At 30.7% G+C, this 13,437-nt stretch overlaps 1 protein-coding gene across 1 annotated transcript; it reads left to right on the plus strand.

Moving 5' to 3' along the window:
* The first annotated feature begins 9,019 nt into the window (after nt 1–9,019).
* LOC105262198 (uncharacterized) lies at nt 9,020–9,685 on the plus strand. The gene is made up of 2 exons (XM_011296604.3): nt 9,020–9,212; nt 9,274–9,685. The coding sequence occupies exons 1-2, from the start codon at nt 9,095–9,097 to the stop codon at nt 9,600–9,602; spliced, it is 447 nt and encodes a 148-aa protein (XP_011294906.1). The 5' UTR covers nt 9,020–9,094; the 3' UTR covers nt 9,603–9,685.
* The last annotated feature ends 3,752 nt before the right edge of the window (nt 9,686–13,437 follow it).

Genomic DNA, 13,437 nt, shown 5'->3' on the forward strand with positions numbered 1-13,437 from the left:
AATGCAAAATGTAGTCAAATGTACACATTTTTTATATGATTTTTTTTTTTGGTCTGCATACACCTCCAGAGACCCGTCAGTTTGCCCAGCATCACATGAGAATGAACGACCCAGAAATGAGTGTGTGAGGCAAAACGAAAACATCATCAACGACCAGCAACAAGAGATATAACAGCACAGCAAAAAAATTGAAAATGGTAGTTTTCAAATCTTAAGAAACTCCCCAAATAAAAGACCAACCACACACACAAAGTTACACACATACAAAGACATTTATTCTGTTTATAAGGTACATCGTTTATTCACCTCTAAATATTGTAGCAGCGATCTTTTTTGGTTTGTTACGGATGCTGGCAACCTATGTTTAAATGTATTTCAGTTGAATGTGCCTTAAGAAAATACTACATACCTCTAAACTTCGAGCTTTACATACATACGCATCGAAATAACTAAATTAGCGTTAGAAGTATTGTGAGAAATGGAGATGATGAGAAATGTCAGTTCACTCCTTGTGGTATTTCCCCCCACAAAAGGTCTAAATTTTCAAAAAAAAAAAAAAAAAATAAATAAATATATATATATATATATATATATATATATATATTTATATATATGTATATATATATATATATATATATATATATATATATATATATATATATATATATATATATATATATATATAATATATATAATAAATAAATAAATATATATATATATATATATATATATATACATATATATATATATATATATATATGCATATGTATATGTATATGGGAGCTATAGCTATATCTGAACCGATTTCGATCAAATTTGGCATACTACCTTCAAGACTCAATTCGGTCCTAAGTGCCAAATTCCATCTCATTTGGACAAATATTAGACGTTTGGTGCACAATAAAAGGTAAATCGGACGAAGTTATCTACTGGGAGCTATATCCAAATCTGAACCGATCTCGATAAAATTTAGCGTAGGTATTTCTGAGCTGTATTTGTTATATTTCCCTGAATATCGTTGTTACGGAGTGCATATTATGGCTGTGGGTAGCAAATATAACAAATCGGATGAACAATATATATGGGAGCTATAGCTATATCTGAACCGATTTCGATCAAATTTGGCATACTAGCTTCTAGACTCGATGCGGTCGTAAGTGCCAAATTTCATCCAATTTGGCCAAATATTACACGTTTGGTGTACAATAAAAGGTAAATCGGACGAAGTTATATATGGGAGCTATATCCAAATCGGAACCGATCTCGATAAAATTTAGCAAATGTATTTCTGAGCTGTATTTGCTATATTTCCCCAAATATTGTTGTTACAGAGTGCATATTACGGCTGCGGAGGACAAAAGTAGCAAATCGGATGAACAATATATATGGGAGCTATAGCTATATCAGAACCGATTTCGATCAAATTTGGCATACTAGCTTCTAGACTCAATTTGGTCGTAAGTGTCAAATTTAATCCAATGTGGACAAATATTAGACGTTTGGTGTACAATAAAATGTAAATCGGACGAAGTTATAAATGGGAGCTATATCCAAATCTGAACCGATCTCGATAAAATTTAGCAAAGGTATTTCTGAGCTGCATTTGATATATTCCCCAAATATTGTTGTTACAGAGTGCATATTACTGCTGCGGAGGACAAAAATAACAAATCGGAAGAACAATGTATATGGGAGCTACAGCTATATCTGAACCGATCTGCACCAAATTTGGCATACTAGCTTCCAGACTCAATTCGGTCGTATGTGCCAAATTTCATCCCATTTGGACAAATATTAGACGTTTGGTGCACAATCGAAGGTAAATCGGACGAAGTTATATATGGGAGCTATATCCAAATCTGAACCGATCTCGATAAAATTTAGCAAAGGTATTTATGAGCTATATTTGATATATTTCCCCAAATATTGCTGTTACAGAGTGCATATTACGGCTGCGGAGGACAAAAATAACAAATCGGAAGAACAATATATATGGAAGCTATAGCTATATCTGAACCGATTTCGATCAAATTTGACATACTGCTTTCTAGGCTCAATTCGGTCACATGTGCCAAATTTCATCCCATTTTGACAAATATTAGACGTTTGGTGCACAATAAAAGGTAAATCGGACGAAGTTATATATTGGGAGCTATATCCAAATCGGAACCGATCTCGATAAAATTTGGCAAAGATATTTCTGAGCTGTATTTAATATATTTCCTCAAATATTGTTGTTACAGAGTGCATATTACGGCTGCGGAGGACAAAAATAACAAATCGGAAGAAAAATATATATGGGAGCTATAGCTATATCTAAACCGATCTTCACCAAATTTGGCATACTAGCTTCTAGACTCAATTCGGTCACATGTGCCAAATTCCATCCCATTTGGGTAAATATTACACGTTTGGTGTACAATAAAAGGTAAATCGGACGAAGTTATATATGGGAGCTATATCCAAATCGGAACCGATCTCGATAAAATTTAGCAAATGTATTTCTGAGCTGTATTTGCTATATTTCCCCAAATATTGTTGTTACAGAGTGCATATTACGGCTGCGGAGGACAAAAGTAGCAAATCGGATGAACAATATATATGGGAGCTATAGCTATATCTGAACCGATTTCGATCAAATTTGGCATACTAGCTTCTAGACTCAATTTGGTCGTAAGTGTCAAATTTAATCCAATGTGGACAAATATTAGACGTTTGGTGTACAATAAAATGTAAATCGGACGAAGTTATAAATGGGAGCTATATCCAAATCTGAACCGATCTCGATAAAATTTAGCAAAGGTATTTCTGAGCTGCATTTGATATATTCCCCCAAATATTGTTGTTACAGAGTGCATATTACTGCTGCGGAGGACAAAAATAACAAATCGGAAGAACAATATATATGGGAGCTATAGCTATATCTGAACCGACTTCGATCAAATTTGGCATACTAGCTTCTAGACTCAATTCGGTCGTAAGTGCCAAATTTCATCCAATTTGGACAAATATTAGACGTTTGGTGCACAATAAAAGGTAAATCGGACGAAGTTATATATGGGAGCTATATCCAAATCTGAACCGATCTCGATAAAATTTAGCAAAGATATTTCTGAGCTGTATTTGAGAGATTTCCCCAAATATTGTTGTTACAGAGTGCATATTACGGCTGCGGAGGACAAAAATAACAAATCGGATGTACAATATATATGGGAGCTATAGATATATCTGAACCGATTTCGATCAAATTTGGCATACTTATTTTCAAGCCTAATTTGGTTGTATGTGCAAAATTTCATACTGTTCGGGCTGTTATTACACGTTTGGTGCACAATAAAAGGTAAATCGGACGAAGATATATATATGGAAGCTATATCTAAATTTTGACCGATTATCTCCAATTTCAATAGGGTTCGTCCTTGGGCCAAACAAATGATTTGTGCAAAATTTCTTCTGGATCGGGTAATAAATGCGAACTGTACTTTGTTCACAAAAATACATGGACAGACGGACGGAGAATGTGATTCTATGGAGATCATCAAAAGGAACTATGGGTCTATCTCGTTTCCTTTTGCCTGTTACAAACAAATGCACAAAGACATAATACCCTGACCACCTTGTGGTGTAGGGTATAAAAATACAAACTACACACATGTAAAGTTACACACATACAAAGACATTTATTCGGTTTATAAATAAAACGTTTATTCACCTTTTAATATTGTAGCAACGATCTCTTTTGATTAGCTACGGATGCTGGCAACTTTCGTGTCTATGTATTTCAGTTGAACACACATACCTTTAAAAGTCTATCTCTTCATACATACACATCGAAATAACTAAATTACAAATTAGAGGTATTGCCATTTATAGACTTAGCCTTAGGGCTACAAAGGGTATATATTTTTCGATAAGACCAAAATTTGACTCATGAAAATGCCTCTTTGCAAAAAAATAGTTTCAAGATATTTGAAGTAGATCTAACGATATCCGACTGAATCTTTTAATTTTGAAATAAAAGCTTCTCAATATTCTTGCCAAAAACACATTGTGTGTAAAATTTATGTATATCCGACCACACTTTCTTGCAGATTTAATGCCCAAAATGTGATTTCTTTCAAAACATAGATTAATAGACTTTCTGACAAAAATTCTCAAACTTTTTAAATATTTTTTTTTTAGATTTCTCCAGCAAATTTTTTGAATTTTTTCAAGGACTACCTTAAAAAACTTGACAACAAGACATTCTTTAAATATTTTTTAAGAATATTTGAAGAAAGCAAGGAAAAATTATGGATATTTTAAGGAAATATTTGTATGAAATTTTTAATAAAAATCGTTGTCCTTTTTTCAAGGTCCTCCTAGATTTTTAAAGAATTTTAAAAGACACCCCCAGAAAAAATTATGGATTTTTTGGGGAATATTTTGAAGGACATTCCGAGCAAAAATTTTTAATTTCAATTAGAATTTTTAAATATTATAAATTATTAGCAAAAATATATTTATAAAAATTCTTTCGAAGGACCTCCTGATTTGTTTTAGAAATGAACACAAGAACATTTTGAATATCGTCTTGATCAAATTTTTTCAAGAATTTTAAAGGACACCCTGAACAAAAGTTTTGGATTCTTTGGAAATATTCTAAATGTCGTCCCGACTAAAAATTGTGAATTTGTCGCTAAATTAAAAATTAAATTAAAATTTCAGAAATCCTTAACAAAAATCGTGGATTTTTTTTTTCATATTTTTTTCCAAAGGGCCTCCTAATTTTTTTTTTTTCAAGAATTTTAATGGACATCCTACACAAAATTTGTGGATTTTTGGGGAGTATTTTAAAGGACATTTCGAGCAAAAATCTTAAATTTCAATTAAATTTTTTTGAGAGGATATTTTTTTACCAATAATCATAGATTTTTGATTTATAAGACATTTTTCAATGGACCTCACAAATTTTTAATAAATCTAAACCACATCCTGAACATTTATGGATTTTTGGGAATATTTTGAAGAACGACCCGACCAAAAATCTTAAACTTGTGGCATAGTTTTTTTTTAAAGATGTTAAAGGATTTCTATCGAAGGACCTCCTAATTTTTTCAAATAATTTGAAAAAACACCCTGAACGAAAATTGTGGATTTTTTGAGAACATTTTGAATGTCAGTCCGTCTAAAAATCTTAAATTTGTGGTATAATTTTTTTAAAATGACCTCTAGACAGAAAATTTCTAATTTTTTAGAAAATGTTAAAGGATTTCTATTGTTTGGATGTTTTAAAGAAAGGTTTGTAGGGTATCCTGAATAACAATCGTGGATTTTATTTATTTATTTTTTTTTTTTCAAGAAACAAACAAAATTTGTGTATTTTTTGGGAATATTTTGAAGGACATTTTTGAGAGTATGTCCTGACCAAAAATCCAAAAAAATCCAATCCAAATCCGTCCAAAAATCATGAATTTGTGGTATAATTTTTTATAAAGACCTCTTGACAGAAAATCATGATTTTTTAGAAAATTTTGAAGGCTTTTCTGAAAGAAATTGTTAATATTTTTAAGGAAGATTTTTAGGGCATCTTGAATGAAAATGTGGATTTTTTCATACTTTTTTGTGAATTTTTTCAAGGATATTTTTAAAGATAATTAAGATATTTTTAAGTTTTTTTTTTTTTTTTTTTTTTTTTTTTTTTTTTTTTTTTAAGAAAATTGGGTATCCTGAATGAAAATCGTGATTTTTTATAATTATTAAAAATTTTCAAGAATTTCAATGGACAAAAATTGTGCATTCCTTGGTAATATTTTGAAGGACAGTCCGACCAAAAATCTTGAATTTCAATTATACATTTTAGAGAGTATTTCCACGGCAAAAATCATAGATTTATAAAAAAAAAACTCTATCGAAGGACCTCCTTAATTTTTCGAATAATTTTAAAGAACACCCTGAACATAAAATGTAGATTTTTTGAGAACATTTTGAATGTCGTCCCGATCAAAATGCTTGAATTTGTGGCTTAATAAAATATAAATTTGTAAGAGACCACTTGACGAAAATCGTGCTTTTTTTTCGAAATTTTGAAAGACCTTTTCGCCAAAAATTGTGGATATTTTAAAGAAAAATTTGTAAGGCAATCTAAATAAAAATCGGGTATTTTTTCATAATTTTTTTTATTTTTTCAAAGAATTTTAAAGGACACCATAAACAAAAATTTTGGATACTTTGAAAATATTTCGAAGGACATTCCGACCAAAAATTTTGAATTTCAATTCGAGAGTATTTCCTGATCAAAAAATCATAGATTAAAACAAAAACTCTTTCGAAGGATTTTCCTCTTGACAGAAAATTGCAATTTTTTTTGTACATTTTTAAGGACCTTCTGACAGAAAATTTGGATTTGTTAAAGAAAAAATTTGTGGGGCATCCTGAAAAAATTGTGGATTTTTTTTTTCTTTGGATTTTTTTTCAAGAATTTTACAGGACACCCTATACAAAAATTGTGGGACATTCCGACCAAAAATTTTGAGTTTCGATTCAAATTTATTGACATTATTCCTGACCAAAAATCAAAGATTTATAAGAACTCTTTCGAAGAACGTCCTGAAAATTTTCAAGAATATTAAAGGAAATTTTTAAAGAGATATCTTGACAGAAAATCATAAATTTGAAAATTTTGAAGGACCTTCTGACCAAACATTGTGGACAATTAAAAAAAAGTTTGTTGGGCATCCTGAATAAAAATCGTGATTTTTTTCATACTTTTTTTGAATTTTTTCAATTATTAATTTTGTTGAAAATTTTAAAGGAAAAATTGTGGATATTTTTGCATTTTTTCATAATTTTAAACAAAAATATTGAATTCTTGGATTTTAATATTTTGAGAGTATTTCTTGACCAAAAATCATCCTTCCTCCTAGATGTTTCGACTTATTTTAAAGGACACCCTAAAAATGTCAATATTTTAAAGAACGTACCGGCCAAACATTTTTGAAATTGTAGGATATCTTTTTAAAGAGAACCCTTGACAGAAATTCATGAAATTGTTTAGACACTTTTGAAGAACCTCCAGACTAAATATTGTGGATATTTTAACTTTGCAAACCCTAATGTTTGTATCAGTGCTAGGTTAGCTACAAAAATGTATAATATCGGTGCACTCTACGAGGTTTGACAAGTTCTAACTCGATAAAAATTTTAGATTTTTAAGAATTTTTTAGAGGGACACTCCGATTTTTATTCAAATGTATCTAAGGACCATCAGAACCAAAATCATGGGTTTTTGAGATGTGAAAACAATTTGAAAAATTTAGAAGAACCATTAGCACAATTTTTTTTTGTGAAGGATTTTCTGAAATTTTTTCAGAGGACCTCTTAAATCTTTCAATGATTTTGAAGGTCATCAATAACAAACATCGTGTATTTTTTGAAAATATTGTCTGGGCGGTTCCGATAAATTATTTGCGTTTAAACGAAAAAAATATTTTAAAAATATTTTTATACCCTTCACCATAGTATGGAGGTTTTATTAAGTTTGTCATTCCGTTTGTAACACCTCGAAATATACATTTTAGACCCCACATGATCAGCATAAAATTCTATGTCGATTTTGCGATGCCCGTCCGTCTATCCCTCCATCCGTCTCTGGAAATCACCCTAGCTTCCGAACGAAATGAAGTAGGTTGATGAAATTTTACTCGAATGTATATTATTTCTGGAGGATTTTTGGTATTGAAAATGAGCCATGTAAATCCACGTTTTGGTACAGCCCCCAATATTCGATATTTTAATGATTTTAGCGACATTATTTAACGGAATTGTTTCAAATTTGGTATTTAAAGTTCGTAATGGATGCTACAGCCTGTGACAGAAAATTGTCTATGCTTGCCCAGGTCCTCGCACAGCTCCGATATAACGGTACTTCCCTATATACGACATTTTGATGATTTCCGCTACCTTATTCACCGTTTATTTCAAGTTTCGAATTTGAATATGGTAATGGCTAATGACAAGCAATGCCTATGTAGGTCCACGTCGTAGAGGCCCTAATATAACAGCTATATTCAGCTATTTTTGGCGAATTTATTCTTTCCGATTGGAAAATTTGGTCAAGACGCTCGATGATGAGTAAAATCTGGAGATACCCCTTCATATGGGCAGCAGTCCGAAACATTGTCCTACCTTTAAAGTTTCTTGCGAAGAGATTTTCTAACCCCCCTTAGAAAACAAGAAACCAAGAATAAGGGCCAAAACAATCGAAAAATGTGCCCAAAAACCCGGAAATTGCTAAAATCAGGGGAGACCTTCATATGGGGGTTCTACTGAAAAGTGGACCTAAGTGGATAATTTTTTGCAATTATGACTTCTTCTTACTAAGAACTCAAATTGCCAAGTGTGGCCGAATTTAGTGTGAAAAATATAGCTATAATGTATAAAGTACTCGAAACCGGGTTATATCCTTACTTGGGGCCTATGCCAAAACGTGGACGGACATGACCCATATTTTATACAAACAAATTTATGCTCTATCCTAAAATGTTGCAAAGAAAGTTTGAGGCCCTTTGAGGGTGATTAAGGCTCTATAAAATGGACCATAAAATAATTTTGGTCTAAGAACCCAAACTCCATTTTGGGATTTTGATATACTAACCGAATATTTACACCTCCATTGAGAATTTCCCACACACCCGATTGTCTATTGCACAGTATTATTGTAAATGATTTTGAGGCCTCGAATTTTGATTAAAGCTATTCATATTCCCTCAAATATAGGCATCGGGAAGGCTTCAGATTTGGACTTTGCAGAAAATTCTGAAAAAAAGGGAATCTATTTATTTGGCCTTGAATCATTTGGAAAAAAATACGTGGCTAAGCATTTTGTAATTTTTTATTCTTACTCAAAAAATAGAAAAAGTTGTGGTCAGTAGTACGTTTCTAAGCGAATGAGAATTTAATAATAGAACGGTAATCTGCGGTACTCTGCTAGATTCATGTTTGTGACGAGGTATTGAAGTGCTAGCTTTCTGTTATAATTTTCATAATTAATTCGAAAGTCAATACGACTGGAACAGCAATTAAAAAAAAAATAGGAAAACAAAATTTTTTAAATATGAATTTTAAAATTCCTCCTTTATACCTCTGTGCAATTTTAATCCTAATTGGAGTCCTTAAATTGGCTCAAGCAGAAATTTTCAATGTCGAGGACATCACCATAGAGACCAAGACGAGTAAATTTTGAAAATTTTATATTTCCAATTTTATTTTCAAATTTTTATTATTTTTCCCCAGGCAACTTTCGCTGCGATCGCATTGTCTGCCCCCAAAATACCCACCGGTGTGTGGTCACAAAAACCTCCAGATCTAAGGATTTGTCCCGAGTGAAGCGTAGAAACATTTGCTATTCCCGTGACAAGGAAATTTTGCAAAAATCAAAAAACTATGAACATGTCAAGGGTGGTAGTGGTGGTGGAAAGCCCATTTATTTCCGCTTGGATGTTGAACACAGTGGTAAAGTGAATGTTCTGACCTGGGATAAGCCGAAGAAGACTTCAAGAAATTTGGAGAAAATTAAAGAAAATATGATTCAGAAAATTAAGGAGTTAAAGAACAATTTGTAAAGGTTAGATGGAGAAGAGAGAAAAAAAACCAGGAGGCTAGAAGCAGAAGAGAGGAGGATCTATTTAAAATAAAAATGAAAGATATATTTCAAAAATCTTCATTGAAGGTCCTTGAAAAAATATTCTTTAAAAAATCCACGTTTCTTGGATCCTTGAAAAAATATTCGTTTAAAAAATCCACTTTTCTTGGATCCTTGAAAAAAAATATTCTTTAAAAAATCCACGTTTCTTGGATCCTTGAAGAAAATATTCTTTAGAAAATCCACGTTTCTTGGATCCTTGGAAAAAATATTCTTTAAAAAATCCACGTTTCTTGGATCCTTGGAAAAAATATTCTTTAAAAAATCCACGTTTCTTGGATCCTTGGAAAAATATTCGTTTAAAAAATCCACTTTTCTTGGATCCTTGAAAAAATATTCGTTTAAAAAATCCACTTTTCTTGGATCCTTGAAAAAAAATATTCTTTAAAAAATCCACGTTTCTTGGATCCTTGAAGAAAATATTCTTTAGAAAATCCACGTTTTTTGGATCCTTGGAAAAAATATTCTTTAAAAAATCCACGTTTCTTTTATCCTTGGAAAAAATATTCTTTGAAAAATCCACGTTTCTTGGATCCTTGGAAAAAATATTCTTTAAAAAATCCACGTTTCTTGGATCCTTGGAAAAAATATTCTTTAAAAAATCCACGTTTCTTGGATCCTTGGAAAAAATATTCTTTAAAAAATCCACGTTTCTTGGGTCCTTGAAAAAATATTCTTTAAAAAATCCACGTTTCTTGGATGGTCCTTGAAAAAATATTCTTTAAACAATCCACGTTTCTTGGATGGTCCTTGAAAAATATTTTTTAAAAAATTCACGTTTCTTGGATCCTTGAAAAAATATTCGTTTAAAAAATCCACGTTTCTTCGATCCTTGAAAAAATATTCTTTAAAAAATCCACGTTTCTTGGATCTTGAAAAAATATTCGTTTAAAAAATCCACGTTTCTTGGATGGTCCTTGAAAAAATATTCTATAAAAAATCCACGTTTCTTGGGTCCTTGAAAAAATATTCTTTAAAAAATCCACGTTTCTTGGATGGTCCTTGAAAAAATATTCTTTAAACAATCCACGTTTCTTGGATGGTCCTTGAAAAATATTTTTTAAAAAATTCACGTTTCTTGGATCCTTGAAAAAATATTCGTTTAAAAAATCCACGTTTCTTCGATCCTTGAAAAAATATTCTTTAAAAAATCCACGTTTCTTGGATCTTGAAAAAATATTCGTTTAAAAAAATCCACGTTTCTTGGATCCTTGGAAAAAATATTCTTTAAAAGATCTACGTTACTTGAATAGTTAAAAAAATATTCTTTAAAAAATCCACGTTACTTGGATCCTTGAAAAAATATTCTTTAAAAAATCCACGTTTCTTGGATACTTGAAAAAATATTCTTTAAAAAATCCACGTTTCTTGGATACTTGAAAAATATTCCTTACAAAATCCACGTTTCTTGGATACTTGAAAAAATATTCTTTAAAAAAACCACGTTTCTTGGATACTTGAAAAAATATTCTTTAAAAAATCCACGTTTCTTGGATACTTGAAAAAATATTCTTTAAAAAATCCACGTTTCTTGGATCCTTGGAAAAAATATTCTTTAAAAAATCCACGTTTCTTGGATCCTTGGAAAAAATATTCTTTAAAAAATCCACGTTTCTTGGGTCCTTGAAAAAATATTCTTTAAAAAATCCACGTTTCTTGGATGGTCCTTGAAAAAATATTCTTTAAACAATCCACGTTTCTTGGATGGTCCTTGAAAAATATTTTTTAAAAAATTCACGTTTCTTGGATCCTTGAAAAAATATTCGTTTAAAAAATCCACGTTTCTTCGATCCTTGAAAAAATATTCTTTAAAAAATCCACGTTTCTTGGATCTTGAAAAAATATTCGTTTAAAAAAATCCACGTTTCTTGGATCCTTGAAAAAATATTCGTTTAAAAAATCCACGTTTCTTGGATCCTTGGAAAAAATATTCTTTAAAAGATCTACGTTACTTGAATCCTTAAAAAAATATTCTTTAAAAAATCCACGTTACTTGGATCCTTGAAAAAATATTCTTTAAAAAATCCACGTTTCTTGTATACTTGAAAAAATATTCTTTAAAAAATCCACGTTTCTTGGATACTTGAAAAAATATTCTTTAAAAAATCCACGTTTCTTGGATACTTGAAAAAATATTCTTTAAAAAATCCACGTTTCTTGGATCCTTGGAAAAAATATTCTTTAAAAAATCCACGTTTCTTGGATACTTGAAAAATATTCTTTAAAAAAACCACGTTTCTTGGATGCTTGAAAAATATTCTTTAAAAAATCCACGTTTCTTGGATGCTTGAAAAAATATTCTTTAAAAAATCCACGTTTCTTGGATACTTGAAAAAATATTCTTTAAAAAAACCACGTTTCTTGGATACTTGAAAAAATATTCTTTAAAAAATCCACGTTTCTTGGATACTTGAAAAAATATTCTTTAAAAAATCCACGTTTCTTGGATCCTTGGAAAAAATATTCTTTAAAAAATCCACGTTTCTTGGATACTTGAAAAAATATTCTTTAAAAAATCCACGTTTCTTGGCTACTTGAAAAAATATTCTTTAAAAAATCCACGTTTCTTGGCTACTTGAAAAAATATTCTTTAAAAAATCCACGTTTCTTGGATACTTGAAAAAATATTCTTTAAAAAATCCACGTTTCTTGGATACTTGAAAAATATTCCTTACAAAATCCACGTTTCTTGGAACCTTGAAAAAATATTTATTTAAAATAATATATTAAAAATTATAATTTTTGAAATTGTATTTCATTTCAAAAGTCCATTGACATCAAACTTTTTGTGCACTTTGTAAATTTTGCGGCAATCATTTTTTTTTTAATTGGCCCCTTCCCGAAGGCAATTTTGCTCCGTGCCCATTTAACGATCCATTTAAATCACTTATGAGCGATAATAATTTTTGTTAAATGTAAAACATTAATTAAAACATGAATAAACTTTAAATAAATTAAGCAAAGGCAATTAACGGACATTGTCACCGGTCGAACAAAATACAAAGAAAAAAATTGAAATAAAATCACAAAGCTATGAAGTGGCAAATAATGCGTCATTCTGCCCCAGCCCTAAACAACGTTACTTCAATTTAACAAAAAAAAAATCCAACTCAGAAATGTAAAGTTTATTTTTTTTAATTATTTCAATACTTGAAACACATAAAGCAAAAGCTGGGTAATTTTTATGACAGCCTCTCTCGTTTGGGTTGGGGGCAGATTGGTCGGACAAGTGGACTGCTGTCAGATTTGTGTTTTGGTAGACTTGTCGTTTTCTGATGACTTTTGATATCAGCCCAGATCAGATCATCATCATGACGATCGTAAAAAACAAATCAACAAATATGAGCCACACACAAACCTCTGAGTGGGGTCTATCATCGATGACATATTCTACGTGGTTTGTTGTTTATTTTAGAGTGAAAAAATGTTTTGAAAAAAAATGTGTTAACTTGTTTTGCATTAATATATAATTGGAATTTTATTTTTTGTTCTGATTTAAACAAACTCCCCATTAGCATAGCGGAGCTGCAAATTGGCCCGCTTTCAGTGGAATCAGAACAAAAATGCCAATTCTCGGACATTTTGATGTATGTGCCAGGTTACAAAACAGCGATTTTTTATTGTCTAGAACTTGTAAAGCAATTATGGCTTACATGGCATGAAATGACAAGGAAGCCAACAAAAGATCAAGGATAAATGGAAAATATATTTTCTGAGTACATTGACCCAAGTTTTGATTTTTTAAAGAATATTTT

The sequence above is a fragment of the Musca domestica genome, unplaced genomic scaffold (genome assembly GCF_030504385.1).
Source record: "Musca domestica strain aabys unplaced genomic scaffold, Musca_domestica.polishedcontigs.V.1.1 7, whole genome shotgun sequence".
Taxonomy (NCBI): Eukaryota; Metazoa; Arthropoda; class Insecta; order Diptera; family Muscidae; genus Musca; species Musca domestica.

Coding starts and splice junctions, on each gene's coding strand:
- LOC105262198 (XM_011296604.3), top strand. CDS start 9,095: ATGAATTTTAAAATTCCTCCTTTATACCTCTGTGCAATTTTAATCCTA. Junction 9,213..9,273: donor CACCATAGAGACCAAGACGA/GTAAATTTTGAA, acceptor ATTTTTCCCCAG/GCAACTTTCGCTGCGATCGC.